Source organism: Prionailurus bengalensis, chromosome B3, assembly GCF_016509475.1.
Source record: "Prionailurus bengalensis isolate Pbe53 chromosome B3, Fcat_Pben_1.1_paternal_pri, whole genome shotgun sequence".
NCBI lineage: Eukaryota > Metazoa > Chordata > Mammalia > Carnivora > Felidae > Prionailurus > Prionailurus bengalensis.
In genome coordinates, this window is record NC_057355.1 from 115,603,931 (window position 1) to 115,622,112 (window position 18,182).

At 42.8% G+C, this 18,182-nt stretch overlaps 1 protein-coding gene across 3 annotated transcripts in view; it reads right to left on the reverse strand.

Moving 5' to 3' along the window:
* The window catches only part of DCAF5 (DDB1 and CUL4 associated factor 5), a 107,776-nt gene extending 103,091 nt beyond the window's left edge, over positions 1–4,685 (reverse strand). Inside the window, exon 1 of one of the 3 annotated variants that reach the window (XM_043554371.1) lies at positions 4,294–4,685. In XM_043554371.1, the coding sequence (XP_043410306.1) occupies positions 4,294–4,507 (214 nt within the window). In that variant the 5' untranslated portion in view covers positions 4,508–4,685. The remainder of the gene's footprint in view (positions 1–4,293) is intronic. The other 2 variants (XM_043554372.1, XM_043554373.1) reach the window with 2 other exon arrangements.
* Between the last annotated feature and the right edge of the window lie 13,497 nt (positions 4,686–18,182).

Here is an 18,182-nt window from a genome sequence, read left to right on the forward strand (position 1 = left end):
TTTTTAACTGCATCTCATTGAGATCTTTCTCAATTTTTCACACTGTACAGTGCTTTGTGCAATAAATGTTCGATATTGAAAGCGTCAATCTCCCAAAAGCTTTTTGTGAGGTTCAAGCTTTTTGTGAGTTGCAGCAGTGGCAACCAGACCAAAAGCATGGGCCAGGCCTCTGTGCTAAGAACTTTACAAGTGTTATTTCATTTAATCCTCACCACAACCCTGTGGGGTATTACTGCCCTTACTGTATAGCTGAGGAAACAGACTAAGTGACTTATCAAAGGTTAGCAAGTAGTTGAATTGATATTCATCCCCAGGCAGCCTGATTCCAGAATTCATGCTATTCATCTCTACCTAACTTATGATAATAAAATCAGAGACCTATGTGAAATGAAATAGGACTAAACAGTTATCTCAGTTATAAATATTATGACCAAGTAAATATAATTAAATGCCTTTCCATTCACAATTCCTACTTAACACTTCAAAACAGTACAGTTGCTGATGCTATTTGAAAAGCTTCTGAAGGCGCTTTTCCTACATGTATTTAGTCATAAGCGTTAAGAAAGAGATCATAATCTCTCACTGAAACTCAAAACTTCATACTAATGGGCTATTAATCTGCTAGTTCTAAAGGTTCCAATGCCTTAAATATCAATTCAGGGAAAATAATATTATTAGATGCAACCAAAGACTTAAAGGGTAAACCCAGGATACCCCCTAAATATGTGTTTCAGTGTAACTTCCTTGATGTTGGTAGGATCTCTTAGAAGTAGCACTTCAACATACATTGTGCCTTCTCATTCCATACCAAAGTCACAACACTATCCTGTCTGCCCCATTTACACATGTCCATTACCAATAGTCTAAGAACAAGTGTCAGCTAATAACGATACCACAAGTTCCTAAATCCAAAACAGAAAGAAAACAAACTCACATTTTCTCTGAGAGGCCTGGCACTCTGTTTAGCACCCAACTAAACTTTACCTAACATAGTTCTCACAAAAGCCCTTCAGGTAAATGCTGGTATTCCCACTGCATACACCAGGAAACAGACTCAGAGAGGCTTAGGTCACACGTTAAGTGACACAGCAGTGATTTCAACAATGTGTATGCTATACTACACTGCCTTACATGGTATCACAGTTCACGCCTTTCTCTGATCAACAACAAAGAAAACTACTTTTTAGGTGAAAAGTACTTTAATGTTTTAAAACAGCAAAAAACCATCCTCCCACTTGTTGCTGTCACAGTCACACTTCCCAACAGACCATCTTTTCTACTTCCTGATATTCTCTGGTTTACTTTTAATATCTGCTGGCATCGTTGTGCCCTGGAAAAAGGGCTAGCTGTAGGAACAAAATAGCAATGAATGTATCCTTAACAAATAGCATTTTATAAGGCCATAGGAATCATACAAATATTTTTACCCTAGATCTAAGTTAATTCTACCCAACAGTATGTGTCAGTTACAAGAAACGTGAGCCTGCCCAAACAATTAGGAAATGAAAACAGTGAACAAACTATGAATACACTATCATTTTAATCACCACTTTCTAAAGGCTTTAACCAATCCAAGATACAAGAACAAGGACAAAATGCATAAAGGTAATCTCATTACCATCCCAAAGTCTGGCCTCCTACCTACCACATTATTGTGAAACATTAGGGATAGATAGCATTAGCCTCAAAAACACTAAGAGCCCCTCCCCTCAGGTGTTCACTGAAGGACATGATAGATAAGAGAAAATGTAAACATGACACTTTAAATAGTTTTAAATCGGAGATTATTGAAGGACTTCCCAGAACAATATTTAATTAGCTTTAACAAGTTAAGGTGTATTTATGACTCCCAGAGGGGGGCTTCCTAATCTGAAGCAAACAGGAGGAATTTTCTGTTAGCATAAATTGTACTGATAATGGAAGGTGAATAGCTAAAAAGGCTTTTAACCAAAACTCTACGTTTAGGAAATAAGTAAGGAAAGCTAAGTGTATCTGAGCTAAACTTGGAGGGGGGTGGTTAGCGGGGAGCCTGCTGCAAGGACTAGGAAGGAGGACAAGAGTAGATAAAAAGGAAACAGGAAGGACTGAGCTAGAGGAAGTGTGAGGGGAAGGAGGAGGAGTAAGGGGCAAAGAAGACTGAAACCCAGAAAGCACCGATGGAGATGGGCAACTCAGGCCTAGAAAAATAAGGAAATAAATGCTTAAACCAGGAGGTTTGCCATAGCCTGCTCTGTGGGAAGGACTCTCCTCTTCTACATACTAAAATTAAGATAAGGGAAACAAACTGGCCAAGACTAGAGAAAATAGGGTTCATTTAAGACACAGGGGAAGGTCCTGCACAAGGATAACTCCTTGAGAATGGAGGCAACATTTTAGCGTTTTTAAGAAAGTGTTAAAATGTGTGAATTGATAGCATGTGAATTATATCTTAATAAATCTTATTTTTTAACAGTGTTAAGCTGGGCAACGTAGGACTGTACTCACGACTTAATTACCATGATTAGTTGGGCCTATAAAAGAGTACCCCCAAAATTCCCTCACCCAGGAGGGAGAGTTTACTTGTGTCTGGGAACATCTCTGTTGGAAAACATCAGTCTGGAAAGGGGACTAGAATATAACGAATACAGGAGGAAAAAAAAAAAAAAAAAAAACAACCCTGTGAGCTCTTTAGAGATCTTCCCCACTTTTGCCCTTGGAATTTTTGGCAGTATCGGGGAAGGAAGCTTTTGTTTGGGGTATGCCTTGAAGTGGAGTATCAGGTTTCTTCAAGGGATGATCTAGGGTTAAACTCTACCTAGTCAAAGAGAAAACGATCTGGGGTGGAAAAGTCAAGTCAGTTCTGGAGAAACCCCAGAAGGTTTATCGCGAAAATGATCACACGAGTCTTCTCTCCGCTACCCCTAAATTGGACTGCACGCCTGTGTCACTTCCGACTGTTACTCGCGAAGACGACGGATGCTTTGCTATGATCCCAGAAGTTTCTGGCCAGCTGCCCACTGACGTAAATTAGAAAACCATTCGGGGACCGGCCTGGGTGAAGCGAAGCGCCACGTCCAGCGCGGGGCTCCCGCTTCCTCCCTCTCAATGCAGGAAAAGGGACGGAGTAGGGGAGAAGGCGAGCGGAACGCCAGATCCGCCGTCCTCGCCCGCTTTCGGGGAGGCCCCCCCCTCCCCCCGCAGCGGACCCATCCCCACTCGCCCGCCTAGGCCCCGAGACCCCCCGGAGGAGGGCGGCGGCGGCGAACTCCCCCGCGGGGAGCAGGCGCACCTCCCCCGGGGCAGCTGTCGCCGCGGCCCGCCCGGCCCGGGCCTCCCCGGGAGCAATAGGCTATCGATTCAGCTGCCTGTCGCTAGGAGCCCCGGAGAGCGAGGCCTACACCGCCCGGCCGGAGCCCCGGCCTCGATTTCGCCACTTTCCCCACACCGGAGGGGGAGCCCGGGGGCAGCCCAGCCCAGCTGGGCGGGAGGGAGGAGGTGCGGAGACCACCTGCAACGGTAGCCGCGGGCAAAGGGGTTGCGGGCGCGGGGCTGCAGCCAACAAGTCTCCCAGGGTCGCCCACCCACCACCCCCAGCCTCACAAGTTGCGCATTCAAGTTCAGGCGGGTGCCCCTCAGCCTCCAGAGTCCTTGGCACTGCCCACACCATAAGAAAAACACGACGCGGAAGAGGCCACCACAGCGGAGGGAGATGGGGCCGGGCCCCTCTGGGCGTCGAGGGGGCGGCCAACAGCCACCCGCCCGCCCGGCTCCTCTCCTCGCTCACCCAGCCAGCCCCCGAGTCGCGGCCCGCGACCCCTGGGCGGCCAGCCCTGTCACCGCCCGGCCCCCTGGCCCCCAGGCCCCTTCTCCCGGACGCCGGCGCCGGGGACTCGAGCTCCCCCTGGCCTCCGGCGCGCCTCGGCCTCCTCCCCCTCCGAATCCCCAAAATGCCCCCCGCACCTTTTAAAGTACACCGAGGAAGAGTTTCCCATCAAACTTTGTCAGGCGGTAGTCTCGCCCCCTCCCCGACCCACGCTTCCAGGGCAGTCATCAGGAGAGACCACTTTACACTTGGGATAAAGCGAATTAAGGACCTGTCAACCATTTTAGGTCTTTTTTTACAGAAGACATCCTCTCCCTCCCCACCCTCCCCCTGCAAGGGTTTGAATTTGACACCAAACCTTCCCACCGCAGAAGGGGGGTTGAGGAGGGAGGGGGTGGGGACGGAGGGCAGAAGGAGGGTAGCGAGGGAGAGCGAAAGGGGAGGGTGGAGAGGGGCCGGGAGGCGCGGGGCGGGGAAGGGGGTTGATTTACCTGAGACCAGCCACTGGCCTCCATTGTTGGAGAATTCAATGGCATTGACACAGCCGAAGTGGCCGAGGAGGTCCTTCTTGTAGAGGTTTCTGCAGCCCCGCAGGCGTCTCCTCTGAAAGTCCTGAGTGAGCAGGGGGTCCCCATGCAAGCCCCGCTGGGACAAGAAGCCCACCACTGACCTCATGCTGCCCCCCAGGCCAGCTCTCCTCTTCATGCTGGAACCGCCGCCGCCGCCGCTCGCGCCGCCGCCCCTCCCTCGGCCTCACGCGCGGCCGCCGCTCTCCCCCCACCCAGCCCTCCCCCCGCGCTGCGATCCGGATGGTTCTTTAACCAGCCATGGCAGACGGAGCGAGGTGTGCAGACACTCGGTGGCGTTCGCGGCTTCCAGAGGGTCCCCTCCCTCCCTTTCCCCCCCTAGGCTCCTCCCTCTCCTTCTCCGCCTCCTCCAGCAGCTGATCCTCAGCTGCGGCCGCGCTTCCGCGCCGCGCGGCCCTTCCGCCGGCGGCCGGTGCCGGGAGAACGCGGGTGGCGGCTGCCCCTCCCCCGCCGCGGGCTGCTGGCCGGAAGAACGCGGGCGGCTGGCCTGGAGACCGCGGGCGGCGGCGCGGCTTTCCCGCCCCAGCTCCTCCCCGCGCTGCGCCCCCTGAGCGGCCGCACTCTGTGAAGTTGAGGGCGCGTAACAAACGGAGCGGCTGCGGGGCTGCGAGCTCGCCTTCCTCCCCCGGTGGCCGGCACTCCTTCGCCGCCGGCGGGCCCGGCTCCGGGACGAGGTCGGCTGCCCGCTCTTTTTTTCCGGTGGGGAAAATGCAGCCCGGAGTGGCAGACGGGTGGAGGACAGGCTCTGGTCGCCCTCCCTCGGTTCGTCTCATCCTGGGGCCGCCCGAACCCTGTCCAAGGGAAGGGAACCAGGAGTTAGGACTGGACACTTGGGGTAAGGCCGCTTGGGGGTTTTGTGAGTGCACCCGTCCCTTCCCCACCAAGTAAATTTTTAACACTGCCCACCCCCACCTCCACCCCAGTGCAGTTCTCCCTTCCCTCAGCCATTCAGTAAAAAGGCTATCGGTCTGGTAGATAATAATAGATAATAATAGAGTGGTATATGGGAAAGGGGGGCGGGGCCTAATACATGGGGCGAAAATCGCCCAAACTGAGTTGAGAAGCTCTGAGACACAAAGTACTGTCCATGAGTTCCAGGTACATTCGCAAGATGCAAGAAGCATTATTCGAAAATAGCAACATCCGTTATTTAATTGGGTGCAGTGAGCTCCTCTTCAAGGTCTTGAGCGTAGAGCTCTGAGGCTGTACAGCTGTTAACCAGCAGCTACGTTCCAGGCCAGAAGTAGCTGCACTTCAGCAGGCGGGGAGCCTCCCTCCCCGCGTTGACCCCAGTGAGGAGACTGAGTGTTAAGTGCTTTGGAATTCTACCAGATACAGTAAAATCCCCCTGTCAGTGTATTGTACTTTTCCTAGAACCTATCCCCTGTCGTTAAAATAAACCATGGTGAGCTACTAAAATAGGCAGGTGTCCTTTTCGCCCTTCCAATTTAGCAGGAATTCCATCCTCTGTATCAGAGATAGCGCATGGGCAGTTGAGCGCACGCAGCCATGAAAGGTGGACTGAACATGGAAGAGGACACCCAATCAAGCAAAATCACCTACTTCTATTTTTTGCAATAAGTAATTATACCAATAACAAATATGCGAGTAAGTTAAAGGTCAACGTTTTAACAAATGTTGCTGAACTTAGAAATTCACCAGATTTCAGAAATCATGGTTCTAATGGAATATGATTTTCCTAAACAGACAATGTGTAGTGCTTTCTGTTTTAAAAAGTTTTGTTCTCCGGGTGCTTCATAGTGTTTATGCATTATAATAGCCCCATAAAGATCAGTAACAGTATGTATACCAGCTTGATTAATGATTTTTTAGCACCCAATATCTTTTCTTCATAGCAATATAACGTAATTAAACATGTATTTGTGTGATTTTAGCAGAGCATCCCCAACTCTGCTGTAAGCTGAGAGCAGGAACCATGTCTGTCTGCTTACCCGTGTGTCCAGAGCCAGCATGTGCTGGCACTTAGTGGCCGCTTGAATATTTGTTGAATATTTGAATGAACTTAGGGAGTGAGGAAGAATCTGGAGGGGAAGGTAATGACTTCAGTTTTGGAAGGATTGAGTTTAAGATATCTATGCTTCATTGCAGTGGAGATGATTTCAAGGCCAGTTTCCCATCTCACTGTTCCTTTGCCTGGCATACTCAATCCACAGTTTCAAAAGCAGGAGTCATCTGGCACTTTCCAGATTAATGAGACATCACTTATACCTACCTTATTTGCTTGGGGTGGAGGAGATGGACACAGTAATGATGTGGTTGAAGTGGCCTTTACTGTGGCGATATATGACACACTCTCCTCTCCCCTCTTAGGCATATATCTCCTCTCCACAACTTTAAATGTGACTTGCTTTTCCCCAATCCCTGGAATAACTGTCCCATTTACCACAGCCTAAAAATAGACCAGAATCTGATCACAAGCCAGCCCAATTCTAGGACTTTGCTAGAAACTTCCTTAACTGTTCAGTGACCAACCAGGACAGAAATGGAGGACCACTCAGTCTGTTTATTTCCTACTGCTAGTCTGGGCAGCCTTTTGTAAGGAGAATGCATAAAATCTCTCTCCCTCTTTTCCCATAATTGGGGTTGCCAGATAAAATGCAGGATGCCCAGTTCAATATGAATTCAGATAAACAATGAATATTTTCTTAGCATATGTTTTTCCTATGCAATTTTTAGGATACACTTATACTAAATTATTCATTGTTTATCTGAAATTCAAATAGAATTGGAGCATCCTGTATCTTTTGTTAAATCTGGCGGTTCTACCTATAATACAGCCCAGCTTCAAAAGATCAAGCCCCACGATATCTATTTGCTTTTATTAAGAATTTAACATAGTCTCTTGTGTCATTTATTGCAAACTAATAATATTGTACATAACTATATAACACTTAATCAACTTCAGTGACCATATGAGCGTGGCCTTTCTGATATAGGCATTCATTGTGAAAAGTCCAGTGTACTTAGCTCAAAAATAGCAAATGAAGGGCGCCTGGGTGGCGCAGTTGGTTAAGCATCCGACTTCAGCCAGGTCACGATCTCGCGGTCCGTGAGTTCGAGCCCCGCGTCAGGCTCTGGGCTGATGGCTCAGAGCCTGGAGCCTGTTTCCGATTCTGTGTCTCCCTCTCTCTCTGCCCCTCCCCCGTTCATGCTCTGTCTCTCTCTGTCCCAAAAATAAATAAAAACGTTGAAAAAAAATTAAAAAAAAAAACAACAAATGAAATTGGACTCTTGAATAATCTAACCACTGCATGGAATGCACAGAGAAAAAGGAAGAAGAGTGAAAAATTCTTATTTTTCTTACCTAGGCTCAGAAACGCCAGTGTATTGACACTGTTTTGAATTTCATTCTAGAAAAATGCTGTTTTGAAAATTCATTCTGAAAAAATCTAGATATGGGAATTACTTAACATGGGAACCCTTACTCTTTGCTCCACCATGGGTTGAATATTGATCAAACATAGAGTTCCCAGAAATTCATTTGTTCTTTGATTTCTATTTTGTTTGGTCCTGCTTATCACTGAAGAAGGAGTAAAGAATCTTTAAAAACTGACTAGATGCTAAGGAAATGCTCAAACAATGGAAATTGTTTAGGGGTAATCTGGATGGCTCAATGAGTGGAGCATACAACTCTTGATCTTGGGGTTAAGTTCAAGCCCCACATTGGGTGTAGAGATTATGTAAAAAATTTAAAAAAGAAATTGTTAAAAAAACAACTAAGAAAATACTAAGACCCTTCTCACACATTTACTAAATTTTAGCATATTAAGAGCTACATATGGAATCTACCATCATCAGAAATGTTTCACTTAAAACATTTTTAATTCTAGGGGCATCAGGGTGGCTCAGTTGGTTAAGCGTCCAACTCTTGATTTTGGCTCAGGTCATGATCTCATGGTTCCTGAGATCAAGCCCAGGGCCGGGCTCTGCACTGAGAGTGGAGCCTGCTTGGTATTCTCTCTCACTCTCTCTTGCTCTCTCTCTCTCCTTCAGCTCCTCCCCCCCCCCCCGGCCATTCACACGCATGTACATGCATGCTCTCTCTAAATAAGTAACCATTTAAAAAAACATTTTCAACTCTAAAGTAAGATAAACTGCTACTCATAGATAAGAGATATTAACTCAGACAAAGATCAACGTCTTAACTATACATATAATTTGACTTTCAAATTTTAAAGGATGTTATTTATTGGTCATTTCAAATAGACAGCAGTCAATTTTCATTTTGAAAAAAAAATCTATTTAAATACAAATTCCTCCAACAAGATATATAGAATCAGAGGATATTGTTTTATAGTCTTTGTTCTTACATTTAAGTCTATGATCCATTTTAAGTTCATTTTTGTTCATACAGTGTGAGGTCAGGGTCTACGTTTGTTCTTTTGCATGCGAACATCCAGTTGTCCTACCACCATTTTTCTAAAAAGACTGTTCTTTCTTCATCAAATTGCTAGTGTACAGAAATGCAAGGGATGCCTGCGTGGCTCAGTCGGTTAAGCGTCTGACTTCGGTTCAGGTCATGATCTCATGGTTTGTGAGCCTGAGCCCCAAGTGGGGCTCTGTGCTGACAGCTCAGAGCCTAGAGCCTGTTTTGGATTCTGTGTCTCATTCTCTCTTTGCCCCTCCCCCACATGTGTGCTGCCTCTCTCTCTCTCTCTCTCTCTCTCTCTCAAAAATAAATAAAAATGTAAAAAAAAGTTAGAAATGCAATAGGTTTTTATATATTGACCTTGTATCATTCAAACCTGCTTAACCAATTTATTAGCTCTAAAGTTTTATGTATGTTTCTCAAATTTTTTATATACAAGATCATCTTATAGACTCCTAGAAATCCAGATGCCTTTTATTTCTTTTTCTTACCCAACTGACTTGGCCAGAACCTCTATACAATGTTGAATAGAAGTAGTAATAACAGACATCTTGTCTTACTCCTGATATTAGGGTGAAAGATTTCATCTTTTAGTCACCCCCAAATACTATGTTAGCTGTAGGTGTCACGTGATTCCCTTATCAGGTTGCAGGAGTTCCTTTTTATTCCAAATTGTAGAATTTTTTTTATCATGAAAGGGTGTTAGATTTTGTCAAATGCTTTTTCTTTGTTCATTGAGATGATCATATGGTTTTGTCCTTTGCTACATTATGTTGATTGATTTTGTTAAACCAATCTTCCATTCCCTATTTGGTCATCATATTTAATCCTTTATATTCATTGCTGGATTCACCTTGCTAGTATTTTTTTTTTTTTTAAGATAAAGGGTGTGTGTGCTAGCAAGCTGGGGGAAGGGCAGAGGGAGTAGGAAAGAGAGAATCTTTTTTTTTTTAATGTTTTTAATGTTTTTATTTATTTTTGAGAGAGAGAGTTCAGGAGCAGGGGAGGGGCAGAAAGAGAGAGAGACGTAGAATCTGAAGCAGGCTCCAGGCTCTGAGCTGTCAGCACAGAGCCTGACGTGGGGCTCGAACTCACAAGCCATGGGATCATGACCTGAGCCGGAGTCAGCTGAGCCACCCAGGCACCCCAAAAGAATCTTAAGCTGGCTCCAGGCCCAGCTCAGAGCCCTTAGTAGCCACAGTGATAGCAACGGGCTTGATCTCACGACTGTGACATCATGACCTGAGCCAAAATCAAAAGTCGGACACTTAACCTACAAAGCCACCCAGGCGGCCCTGGTCTTTGGTTTTCTTAGGATATCTTTGTCTGGTTTGGGATCAGGGCCTCATAAAAGGAGCCAGGAAGTCCATTCTCTATTTGTGGGAAGAGTCTGTGAAGGATTAGCATGAACCTTTTTGAAACATTTGGTAGTGGTGCACCTGGCCGGCTTAGTCAGTAGAGCATGGGACTCTTGCTCTCAGGGTCATGAGTTTAAGCCCACGTTGGGGGGTAGAGTTTACTTTAAAAAAAAAAAAAGAAGATAAAGCTTTTTTTTTTTTTTAAATAAACTTTTGGTAGAATTTACTAGGGACATCACCTCGCCTAGGCTTTTCTTTGTGGGAAGGTTTTGATTACTGCTTTAATGTCTTCACGTGTTACAGTTTTATTCAGATGTTCTGTTTCTTTTTGATTCAGTTTTGGATCAAGGAATTCACCTAGGTTATTCAAGTTGTTGGCATTTTGATAATACTCCCTTATAATTTTTTTCTTTCTGTTGGTAGTAATATCAGCTCTTTCATTCTTAATTCTAGTAATTTGGATTTTCCATCTCTTTTTTTTTTCTTGGTCTAGATAAAGACTTGTCAATTTTGTTGATATTTTCAAAGAACCAACATTTGGTTTTGTTTATTGTTTTTCTTCTCTTTTTCATTTATTTTTGTTTCTTTTGGATTCAGTTTTGCTTCAAGGAATTCACCTAGGTTATTCAAGTTGTTGGCATTTTGATAATACTCCCTTATAATTTTTTTCTTTCTGTTGGTAGTAATATCAGCTCTTTCATTCTTAATTCTAGTAATTTGGATTTTCCATCTCTTTTTTTTTTCTTGGTCTAGATAAAGACTTGTCAATTTTGTTGATATTTTCAAAGAACCAACATTTGGTTTTGTTTATTGTTTTTCTTCTCTTTTTCATTTATTTTTTCTGTGGTCTTTATAATTTACTTCCTTCTGCTTGCTTTGGGTTTAGTCTTTTTCTAATTTTTTAAGTTGGAAACCTGTTACATTTTGAAATCTTTCTTTTTGATATAGATGTTTACAGCTTTTCATTTCTCTTTTTTTTTTATATTTATTTTTGAGGGACAGAGAGACAGACAGGGTGCAAGCAGGGGAGGGGCAGAGAGAGAGGGAGACACAGAATCCAAAGCAGGCTCCATGCTCTCTGAGCTGTCAGCACAGAGTCTGATGCAGAGATCATGACCTGAGCCGAAGTCGGCTGCTCAACCGACTGAGCCACCCAGGCAACCCTATTTCTTTCATTTCTCTTTAAGCACTATTTTAACTGCATCCTGTACATTTTTGTATGTTGTCTATTTTCATTCATCTTAAGGTGTTTGCTAATTTCCCTTATAATTTCTTCCATGACACACTGGTTATTTGAGAGTGTTTATTTTCCACATATTTCCAAATTTCCCAAATTTCCTTCTGTTCATTGATTTCTAATTCTTTTTTTAAAGGGGGGATTTTTCACAAGTCTTGAAATGAATTCCCAGGCTGTGTAGTAATTGAATTCAGTAAAGTTAGAATATTACTTGTTATTAGAACTTTCAAATCATATTCCAACTTACTTTCCAGATGTTTAGTTCAAGTTTGCCATGCATAATTCTTCATGGTGAATGAAGTCTAGTTTGAAATAAACTTTATGGAGTGAAAGTGCGCAGAAATTCTCAATGGCCAGGATTATTCAGTGACATTTTCTGTGATATTCTACACTAACCATCTGGGTTTTGTATATTTGAAGTTTCCTTGACAAAATCATCATGAGCCAGCTGCTTTTACTTTTATTTTTAATTATTTTTAATTTTAGGCTTCCATATGAATAGCCCCTAGTGAGTGGTATGAGAAACTGTTAAAAATAGTTATTGTGTATTGCAATAGGTATGTGGTCATATAGCCAAGATTTCTTTTCCAGAGATGGTCCCGTGGATTTATAATGTTTACTGAGAATTTTTAGTGTTCAAATACCATTTGGAAAATAAAATTGGGCAATTCCCCTTCCCCAAAGTAAAGTACGCCCAAGGAGAAAAAAGGAGATTCTCTGGTACAGAAGTCAAATTTAAATTGCCTTTATGGATTCAGTGGTAATCAAAGATAGGCTGCTGGAAAATGAACTGACCACAGCGTGTGTTTATGAAATGTTTCCCCCTTCCTTCTGAATAAACTACATGAACATAATTAATGTTCTTAACTACAGATCCCATTTAAGTTGGAGCTGGTGATGAGTTTGCTGGAAGATAATTATTATTCAAATCACAAAATGATAAAACTTATGGGATCTCAGAAATCACCTGGTCAAATCCCTTCACCATCCAAAGTTTGTTTGGGTCACCATTGAATCTACAGCATGAAGAAGAGTTCCTGGCTCACTAGTAGTTGGATGAAGGAATCTTCCTGAAATGCTCCTGCTCAAGACTCTCCCTTTTCTCTTTCATGCCGGGTCCAGACTCCTTTATCTGCCTGTGAAGTCCCTCTGTGATATGTCTCAGCCAAATCTGTAACTAGATTTCCTGTTACTGTTCATCACATACCAACTACTTCCCTATATATCTCCACGTACTCTCGACAATCCTTTACATATCTTGAGGTCCACTTCATCCATCCAAATTCTATACATCTATGAATCCCTTCTCTGATAAATCTAACCCATATTAGTTTGTTTTTTTTTTTTTTCCTCCCAAGATTCTGGTCATGCTTACATTAGCATCACAGTTTACCCTTTAAATGTTTAACATCTCTATGTCCCTATGTAGTTTTTAAAAGTACCTAACACACATTTCTTTTAGCCTTCTAACAATCCTGTGCAGTTGGACATGAATTAATTATTCATTCATTCGAGAAATGTTCATTGAACATTCACTGTGTGCCACTGCCCTGGGTAGGCATAAAGGATATAATAGCAAAAAAGAAGAACCAATGTTCAAAGTACTTACAGGACAGAAACAGAGTCTAATCGGATAATCAGGCAGTAAATGTAAGATTACAACAATAACAATTGCTAACATCTACTGGACATTTATTATGTGGCTGGCACTGTTCTGAGTCTTTTATAGACTCATTTAATTTTCTCAACCACCCTGGGAAGAAAGTACTATTGTTCCATTTTGCATGTAAGGAAAATAACAGTTGTGGTACATGAAAGTATGTGATACCTCAGTTTCCACGTGCATTCAATGGAGTTGTTATGATAAATAAATTCTTATTGGTAGAGCCCTTAGATCAGTGTCCAATTTGTATTAAACATGACTATTAGCTATGATGATGATGGCAGTGAGAGATTAAAAGAGGGAATCCTATCAGAGACATTAAAGAGAATCCTATCAGAGACATTAAAGAGAGCTGTAATCTAAAGGACAGGTAGGTGTGAATGAGACCAAGTGGATGGTTGGGGGAGGGAGGTGCTCCAAGCATAGGTTACAGCACATGCAAAGGCTCTGTGTGGGGAGAAACCTAGAAGGCCCGTGTGGCTGAAGGTGGGATGGGGACATGGTATCAGGTGAGGGTGAAGTTAGATAGCTGCTAGATTCTGCAAGGACCTGGCCCTATTAAAGACTTCAGTCTTTAAAAGTCACTGAAGGCTCTTTAACAGGGGGCTTATATGATCAAACGTGCATTTTATAAGATTATTTTGCTGTAAGAAGAAAGGATTGGGAGTGGATTGAAGTAGATGATTAAGAAGTTTTACAGTAATACAGGGGAGAAAATATGGTAGCTTAGACAAGAAGACTAAAAGTGGAGTTGGAGAGAAGTAGACGGATTTAATATAAAAAGAATCTGGTGATGGATTCGAGAGAGTAGAGGCAAGACATTAGGGAAATGCCTAGGTATATAGAACCCCTGGAAAAAGCTAAGTTTTGAGGGGGAAACCATGAGTTCAGTTACATACATATTGAATTTGAGGTACCTCTGAGACTTCCAATAAAAATTGATAGTAGCCTGAGCTCAGACGCACGATCAAGGCTGGAGTTGTTGACGTGAGGTGGTGGTAAAGTCTTAGGCATGGACAAGAATATTCAGGAGTGATACCAAGTGGGAAGAAGAGAGAAGGCTTAGTATTGAGACGTTTGGGTTTAATGCCTGGGTAGAGGAGGATATACTTGCAAGGAGGATATACTAGCCAGAAGTATAAAAAAAAAAAAAAAAAGTGGAGAAGTATTGTTATGGAACCTGGGACAAAACAGCATTTCAAGGAGAGAATGATCAATCGTGTCAATTGTTGGTGAAAAGTCAACAAGATGACTGAAAAATGTTGGATTTGTTGACACCAATGCTTCACTAGTGAGACACCCAGGATCTCAATCAGAGCTCCTTCAGGGGTATGATAATGTGGGACCCAAATGGCTGAACAGTGAGTGGAAGGAAGGAAAATGGAGGCAGTTAGATGAGTAACTAGAAAGGAAATTAGGATCCAGGAAGGTTTTGTTATTGTTGTTGTTGTTGTCGTCGTCGTCGTTGTTGTTTTAAATGTTTATTTATTTTTGACAGAGACAGAGTGCAAGTTGGGGAGAGGCAGAGAGAGAGGGAGAGACAGAATCTGAAGCAGACTCCAGGCTCTGAGCTGTCAGCACAGAGCTCAATGCAGGGCTTCTACCCAGACTCAGTGAGATCATGACCTGAGCTGAAGTCCAACGCCCAACCAACTGAGCCACCCAGGTGCCCCCTTTGTTTTTTAATGGGGGAAAAAAAAAAGGTTGAGAATGTTTAAAAAACATTGTGAAGGACCCTGTTCAGAGGGAAAAATTGAAAAAGATACACAGATGAAACCAGACTGTGCAGTCTACAAGGAGGAGTTCTGAGGAAGCAGGGCAGAAGAGATACAAAGCACAGTAAAAGAATTTGGCCCTAGTTAGAAGGAAGGACTGCTCCTTCACTGATGTAGGAAGGAGAGAAGACAGGATGGGTACAGGTGAAGGTAGGATTATAAGATTATAGGAAGAAGATGGGGAGTGCCCATGTGATAGTTTCTACTTTTTTCTGTCAAGGAAGACGGTCATCTACTGAGAATATAGGGCAAGAAGGGGGGAACCAAAGTTTGATGAGAGAGGAAATGATTGAATTAACAGAAAACAGGAGAGCAAGATGACCCAACCTGAATGATGTTTAGGGCTCATTTGGACATTCTCTGGAACCAATAAGCAGTATACAAACTGCCCATAACCAGGGCCGTAAAGAAAACAGTTCATTTAGGTTTGGGATTTTCCAGGGTAGATGAACTGAAAAAAGAAAAAAAAAGAGGAACAATGGAGTTTAGGGTTGTTTAGGTTGACAAAACAGTGAAATTATAGTTCATGGAATCTAACCTAGATCAGGTGGGAGAATAAGAGGGGTGCTTGAGTGGCTCAATCAATTGAGCATCCGACTCTTGATTTCTGTTCAGGTTATGATCTCACGGTTCATGGGTTCCAGCCCAGCCCCCACAGGCCTCTCTCTCTCTCTGTCTCTCTCTCTCTCTCTCTCTCAAATAAATAAACTTTAAAAGTGAAGGAGGGAGGGGCACCTGGGTGGCTCAGTCAGTCACCTGGGTGGCTCAGTCGGTTAAGCATCTGACTTCGGCTCAGGTCATGATCTTGAGGTTTGTGAATTCAAGCCCCGTGTCAGGCTCTGTGATGACAGCTCAGAGCCTGGAGCCTGCTTCGGATTCTGTGTCTCCCTCTCTCTCTGCCCCTCCCCTGTTCACACTCTGTCTCTCAATAATAAATACACGTTAAAAAATTTTTTTTAATAAAAAAAAGTGAAGGAGGGAGAACAAGAAAGGAATTGAAAGAAAGCTGATGAGGGTCAATGAATGAAGGTGCCAATGAGGTTGAAAAAAGCTGTAGGAGTAGTTAACAGACAATTTGGAAGGAGAAGAGATTGTAAAGAAGATGTTTGAATTAGTGATTCTGAAACTGACACAGTTATGATGACAGGGTCCAAAGGGTGATGGAAGGAGTAGGTGACTCCTGTGAAGTCAAGGAAAAGGATATTGAGATCAAAGAAATGAGGGGCCAGGACCCTAGTGGACAGATCATCTTGTTGATTGTTGAAGTCACCCAGGATAATGACAGGGCTTATGGTAGAGGGAAATAATTGGCCAAAGTCTTTGCTTGACTAAAGGGGGAGTTACATGAATACAGCAGATAAGGAGAAGAGAAAAAGAATTAAGCAGGTGAGTGGCATGGGCCTCAGAGAAGCTGGCTGTTCTTTTTCTTTTTAAGCAAAGTGTAAGAATAATAGCCAGAATATAGCAATAAGAAGCAAAACAACAACAATCCCACCTCTGTTAAAGGAAAATTTTTAAAAACTGTAAAAAAATTAAAATCATGGGATACCTGGGTGGCTCAGTCAGTTGAGTGTCTGATTCTGGATTTCAGCTCAGGTCATGACCCAGAGTCATGGGATCAAGTCCCAAGTTGGGTTCTGCCCTGAGGATAGAGCCTTCTTGGGATTCTCTCTTTCTCCCTCTGCCCCTCTCCTCTGCTCAAGTGCTCTCTCTCTCTCTCTCTCTCTCTCAAAAGAAAAGAAATCTTAAAAAAAATTAAAATCATGACTTATACAGATATAAAATGAAATGTGTTAAAGGTTTTAACCACTATTAATAAGTTAACCAGTGAGATGTCCAAAGGTGAATCCACATTTATAGGTCAGGAAAATTGAAGTGAACTTGAAAAGAAAGCAAAATTGACTTCTACCCATATTGGAGGAGGCTAGTCCACTAAATTTCCACTGGACAGAATTTATTTCATGTCTATAGACAAGAATTATTATGCATTACTATTAGTTCTCTACAGTTTACAGAATTGTAAAATACCTCAAAAGCAACAAAAAGCTAGGGGCACCTGGATGGCTCAGGCAGTTAAGTTAACTGCTCAGGCAGTTAAGTGTCTGACTTCAGCTCAGGTCATGATCTTGAGGTTCATGGGTCGACCCCCAAGTTGGACTCTATGCTGACAGCTCAGAGCCTGGAGTCTGCTTTAGATTCTGTTGTCTCCCTCTCTCTCTGCCCCTCCCAAATTTGTGTTGTCTCTCTCTTTCTTTCTCAGAAATAAATAAACATATTTTAAAAATTTTAAGCAATACAAGGCTAGAATCAGATAACCTGAAGAATGCATAGTTTTCCATTGGAAACACCAGTTATAGTTTTTGCTTATATCACATTCTGTCTATAAACAGCACCATTTGGGTGGGGCAACAGGAATATCTGACTGACTGAGAGTCAGCCGGATTTTAATAAAGATAAATGGAAGAGAAAGCTTGACAACACAGGGACTTTTGCAGGTTATGGATAATGAGTTCCGGAGAGCATAGTGGAAGGGTTTGGAAGGTAGGATGAGGTTGGGAAAGAGGCAAGGATGTAGAGTAACATAATAAGTAGCATAATAAGACATAAGTAAGTAATAAGACATAACATACGTAACATAATAAGACTTTCCACCTGTGGTTCCCAATGCAAGAGTGGGTTTGCCCTCTTCCCTTAGGGTTGTTGCATAAAACACAGGAACCCAGTTAAATTTGGATTTCCAATAAATAGATAATAGGATTAAAAAAATAAGTACCTCCTTTTGTTTTGGTTTTTGCTTTTGTTTTGTTTTGTTTTGTTTTGCTAAATCTGACAACCCTACCCTAAGGGGACTCTTGTCACTGTTTGGGGGAGTTTTAGATTGTCACAACTGATTGTGCGGGGAGTACTATTGGTATTTGGTTTTTAGTAGGTTGAAGCCAGGGACGCTGTTAAATAACTTACAATGTACAGGAAAGTCCCCACAAAAAGAATTTTCCAGGCCAAATTGTCAGTAGTGCTCAGCTTGAAAAACCTGGTACTTGAATAAATGATCTCCAAATTTTTTATTATCACAAACTCTCAACATGTTATAACATGAACCCACATTATCAATACATTGTATGTGTGTAATAATGCCCTAATTTGTCGTGGACATTTTTAAATCATAAAAATGTTTTAAAATTTAAAAATTAAAGGATAAGATGAAGATGAAAGAAACATGATATTTTAAAATATAAAACTGTTTATTACCTTTTTGCTTCCACGACCTTGTTTTTAAAGTAAACTCAATTTGATTTTAATTCATTTTTGAAATGATGGTTTAATATACTATAATAATAATTTCAAAGTTTGTACCTATTATCTATTACTT